The sequence below is a fragment of the Hemibagrus wyckioides genome, linkage group LG07 (genome assembly GCF_019097595.1).
Source record: "Hemibagrus wyckioides isolate EC202008001 linkage group LG07, SWU_Hwy_1.0, whole genome shotgun sequence".
NCBI classification, from domain to species: Eukaryota; Metazoa; Chordata; class Actinopteri; order Siluriformes; family Bagridae; genus Hemibagrus; species Hemibagrus wyckioides.
This window is the reverse complement of record NC_080716.1, coordinates 5235863-5241611: the sequence shown is the minus strand read 5'-3', so window position 1 is coordinate 5241611 and position 5749 is coordinate 5235863. Positions and strand designations below refer to the sequence as shown.

Genomic DNA, 5749 nt, shown 5'->3' with positions numbered 1-5749 from the left:
ACTACCAATGCTACCACCACCACTATCTCCAAAACTACTACAACCAACACCACCACCACTAACACAAACAACACTACCAACGCTACCACCACCACTATCTCCAAAACTACTACAACCACCACCACCACAAACATTACCAACGCTACCACCACCACTATCTCCAAAAGTACTACAACCACCACCACCACCACAAACAACACTACCAATGCTACCACCACCACTATCTCCAAAACTACTACAACCAACACCACCACCACTAACACAAACAACACTACCAACGCTACCACCACCAACACCACCACTACCACCGCCACCACTAACACAAACAACACTACCAACGCTACCACCACCACTATCTCCAAAACTACTACAACCACCACCACCACCACAAACAACATTACCAACGCTACCACCACCACTATCTCCAAAAGTACTACAACCACCACCACCACCACAAACAACACTACCAACACTACCACCACCACTATCTCCAAAACTACTACAACCACCACCACCACAAACATTACCAACGCTACCACCACCACTATCTCCAAAACTACTACAACCACCACCACTAACAACACTACCAACGCTACCACCACCACTATCTCCAAAACTACTACAACCACCACCACCACAAACAACACTACCAACGCTACCACCACCACTATCTCCAAAACTACTACAACTACCACCACCACCACCACTAGCACAAACACTACCAACGCTACCACCACCACTATCTCCAAAACTACTACAACTACCACCACCACCACTAGCACAAACACTACCAACGCTACCACCACCACTATCTCCAAAACTACTACCACCACAAACAACACTACCAATGCTACCACCACCACTATCTCCAAAACTACTACAACCACCACTAACCACCATTAACACCAACACTACCAATGCCACCACTACCCCCACCACCACCACCCCCACCCCCCCCACCACTACCACTACCACCCCCACCCCCACCCCCCCCCCCACCACCACTACTACCACCACCAGCACCACTAACACCAACAACAACACCACCACCACCACCACTACAACGCTACTACCCCCACCACCACTAACACTACCAACGCCACCACCACCAACACTACCACCACCACCTCCAAAACCACTACCACCCCCACCACTAACACTACCAACGCTATCACCACCACTAACACTACCAACGCTACCACCAACACCACTACCACCACCTCCAAAACCACTACCCCCTCCACCACCACCACTAACACTACCATTGCCACCACCACCTCCAAAACCACTACCCCTACCACCACTAACAGTACCAACGCCACCACCAACACCACTACCACCACCTCCAAAACCACTACCCCCTCCACCACCACCACTAACACTACCAATGCCACCACCACCACCACCACCACTACCACCACCACTAACACCATCACCACTACCACCACCACTACCACCACCTCCAAAACCACTACCCCCACCACCACTAACACCACCAATGCCACCACCACCAACAACACTACCACCACCTCCAAAACCACTACCTCCTCCACCACTAACACTACCAATGCTACCACCACCTCCAAAACCACTACCCCCTCCACCACCACCTCTAACACTACCAACGCCACCACCACTACTACCACTACCACCACCACTAACACCACCACCACTACCAACACCACTAACACCACCTCCAAAACCACTACCTCCTCCACCACTAACACTACCAATGCCACCACCACCTCCAAAACCACTACCCCCACCACCACTAACACTACCAATGCCACCACCACCACCACTACTACCACTAACACCAACAACACTACCACCACCACTAACGCCAACAACACTACCAACGCCACCACCACTTCCAAAACCACCACTACCACCAAACCCACTAACACTACCCCCACTACCCCTACCACCACCACTACTAACACCAGCACTACCACCACCACCACCTCCAACATCACCACTATCTCCAAAACTACTACCACCCCCACCACCACTAACAACACCACCACCACTACTAACACTACCAATCACCACTACCAATAACTACCATCACCGCCACCGCCACTAACACCAACACTACCAACGCCACCACCGACAACCTTACAACCACCACCACCATACTAACACCAACAACACTACCAGCACCCCCACTACCATCACCACCACCAACACCACCACTGCCACTACCACTACAGCCACCAAAATCAACACCACCACCACACTACTCATGTCCACTAACACTATAGACCCTATCTAGTGCACTTCACACCCTCTGGAATGAGTTTATTAGAATTGCAACACAACGTTGGAGTGAAGATGAAAGTATTGGCTGAAGTAAAGACTATATGTCTTTCTGTAGTAGATGAAGCTGACATTTCATAAATAAAGCTCGTGTGTGTGTGTGTGTGTGTGTGTGTGTGTGTATAAAACCCATGTGTGTTTGTCTTATCTGCAGGAGGCCATGGACTTTCTGAACTACCTCACAGAGTGAGTAACATCTGTACAGGTGTGTTTGTTATTGAAGTTAGACAGCTATCCTCAGTGTGTCTGCTAATGTGTGTGTGTGTGTGTGTGTGTGTGTGTGTTGCAGTAAACTGCAGTACAGGAAGTTGTCAGTAGAAGTTCCTGTTCAGTTCAGAGTGGTGGAGCTGCCACAGACACACAGTGTGTGTAAAGTGAAATCTCTCAACAAAGGAGACGCCAATTCAGAAGTAACTGTTTATTACCAGGTATAAACACTGCAGTGGTGTTGTTGTTGTTGTTGTTGTTGTTGTTATTAATGTTGTTATAAAATAATAATTTACACTAAAGTGCAGTAGTGATGGAGTTTGAGTCATACTGAAGTTTATTGTTCTGTTTTTCAGTCTGGAGCAAAGAATCTGCGAGAACACACACTGATGGAGCTGCTGGTGGTGAGTGTGTGTGTGAGTGAGTGTAAAGGTGTGTGTGTGTGAGTGAGTGAGTGTAAAGGTGTGTGTGTGTTTGTGTGTTTCACAGTTTTACAGCAGCCTAATAATCACCAGCTTTATTAGAACTCACTCTGTGGTCTCTGTGCCTCAATCAGTGGGCGTGGCCTATGTATAGAAGGAGGGGCTTTTCTGAAGCTTTTTTAATGAAGGAGACATGGCCTCTGTGTGAGTTAGTGCCAATGAACAGGGTTGGCCTTTGTCTCAGTGAAGGAGGCGTGGCCAGAGCTAATAAAAAGGGCGAGGCCACTTCGTGTCAATAAGACAAGCTGTAATTCTTAGTGTTAATCTGTGTGTGTGTGTGTGTGTGTGTATGTGTGTGTGTGTGTGTGTGTTACAGATGCACATGGAGGAACCCTGCTTCGACTTCCTCAGGACTAAAGAGACTCTGGGGTGAGGCACAGGTCAGATGTTTGGCTCCTCCCTCACACGCCGCCATTCTCTTACACGTGTGTGTCATTTGTCCCACAGCTATCACGTCTACCCCACCTGCAGAAACACGTCTGGCATCCTCGGCTTCTCCGTTACCGTGGAGACGCAGGCCACCAAGTTCAGGTGAGTCCGATCGGCTGATAGTCTCTTCACAACCATGATCATGTGACCTCACTGTACGGATGAACATGATGTATTGATTAATGTAGCGGTCAGGGGGCTGGGGCTGGTTATTAGAATGGTGTGTGTGTGTTACAGCACAGAGCATGTAGAGATGAAGATGGAGGAGTTCCTGCAGAACTTTGGCGAGATGCTGGCGGCGCTGACTGATGATGCGTTCAGGAGTCATGTGACTGCGCTGGTCAAGCTGAAGCAGTGTGAGGACACACACTTGGGTGAGGAAGTGGAGCGACACTGGAACGAGGTCATCACCCAGCAGTACATCTTCAACCGACTCCACCACGAGGTCAGTGTCTCTCACACACACACACACACACACACAGAGTAACACAATATGCTGTATAATAATATGCTGACCCTGTGTGTGTGTGTGTGTCAGATTGAGGCTCTGAAGCTGATCAGTAAAGATGAGCTGATTAACTGGTTCCTTCAGCACAGATCTCAGACCAGCAGGAGACTCAGTGTGCAGGTGAGTGAGGTGTTATAACACAGTAATAAAGCAGTAATAACATGAAGTCAGTTATCTTCATCTAATGCAGACTGTTTCCAAACCTTCTTCTTCTTATTATTATTATTATTTATTATTATTATTATTATTGATCCATTTAGAGTTAATGTTCCTTGCTTACGTTACAGCAGCTGTGAACAGCCTTTAATTAGATCTTTAATTAGATCTTTAATTAGATTTTGAATTAAGTCTCAGCTGGTCATGTTGCTGAGAAGTGCTGAAGATGTGGAGAGCTTCACCTCTGACTGACCCACAGTGTGTCCTACCTGTCAGTCACTCCAGCAAGACCTGATGATCAGATGTAGAAAGTCTTAATGAGTCATGATTGATTGATTGATGGATTGATTGATTGAATGACAGGTGGTGGGATTCGGGTCTCAGGAGAGCGACCCGCCCTCTGAGGAGGAATCGGAGACGTCTCAGTATGGTGAAGTGTCCAAACTGGTCTTCCTCTCTCCATCACACACTCTGCCCTCTGACATCATCATCTCTGACATCAGAGCTTTCACACACACCCTCACACAGTATCCATACCACAAAGTCCTCCAGTAAACACACACACACACACCCTCACACATACACACCCTCACACACACACACACACACTGTATCCAGTACCTGTGATTGACAGATAAGGGAGAGTAAGCCCCGCCCCCAGAGAGACCACAGACAGACCCTCTCTGGACACTCAGGTTCCACTGCACCACAGTGTAACAGAACAGAAGACAGAGAGAGAGCGGGAGAAACAGAGAGAGAGAGAGAGAGAGAGAGAGAGAGAGAGAGAGAGAGATGGTGATGGAGCAGCACTCAACCTCAATAACCAACAAAATAAAGAAATAATAAAAATCTCTGTGTTTCTTTTATGATTCACTTCATAAACATTCACTCTCAATGATTCATTCTGTGTTCTACTGATCACACACACACACACACACTCTCTCTCACGTGTGTGTGAGTGCATGTGTGTGTGTGAGTGAGAGTGTGTGTGTGCTTTTCTTTCTCTCAGTGAGGGGTGAGCCTGCAGTCAGCACTTGTTGCTCTGAAAGCATGGTGAATAATGCTCCCAGTGTAAAATCCCTTTATCTTACACCTCCTGTACTGGTCTCTACCACCATCTGTACTGTAAGAATATGGGGAGCATGTTTTTATATTTATCCTTCTGACTCCCTAAATTATTTTAAGCAGACACAGGAGCTGAATAAAACTTGTCTAATTGTCTTATAAAATGATTTAAGATGATCTGTCACTCAGTAGCAGAACAGTAGACCAGCTGTGGACACTAAAGAAAACAAATATGAAGACCGTGAAGATCGTGTCTGAATCTGGCACACCAGAACATTTATTATTTCTAACATGTTCTGCACAAATATGGGTCACAACTTTCTCTCTCATACTGGACGCATTCAACATGTTCCCACCTACTGCATGGATCACACTGCACCTACAGAAAAGGTAATATGCAATACACAACACGTTTAGGAGTAAATTGATCATACAGAACACGTTAGGGAGTAAATTGATCATACAGAACACGTTAGGGAGTAAATTGATCAATTTACTCCCAAACGTGTTGTGTATGATCAATTTACTCCCAAACGTGTTGTGTATGATCAATTTACTCCCAAACGTGTTGTGTATGATCAAT

The 5749-nt window shown here is 46.9% G+C and overlaps 1 protein-coding gene across 7 annotated transcripts in view; it reads left to right on the top strand.

Moving 5' to 3' along the window:
- nrd1a (nardilysin a (N-arginine dibasic convertase)) overlaps positions 1-4942 on the top strand; it is a 41211-nt gene extending 36269 nt beyond the window's left edge. For all 7 annotated transcript variants that reach the window (XM_058395327.1, XM_058395331.1, XM_058395325.1 and 4 more), the window contains exons 24-31: positions 2474-2505; positions 2609-2747; positions 2883-2930; positions 3325-3377; positions 3456-3539; positions 3675-3882; positions 3976-4065; positions 4465-4942. In XM_058395327.1, the coding sequence (XP_058251310.1) occupies positions 2474-2505; positions 2609-2747; positions 2883-2930; positions 3325-3377; positions 3456-3539; positions 3675-3882; positions 3976-4065; positions 4465-4656 (846 nt within the window). In that variant the 3' untranslated portion in view covers positions 4657-4942. The remainder of the gene's footprint in view (positions 1-2473; positions 2506-2608; positions 2748-2882; positions 2931-3324; positions 3378-3455; positions 3540-3674; positions 3883-3975; positions 4066-4464) is intronic.
- Positions 4943-5749: the final 807 nt, after the last annotated feature.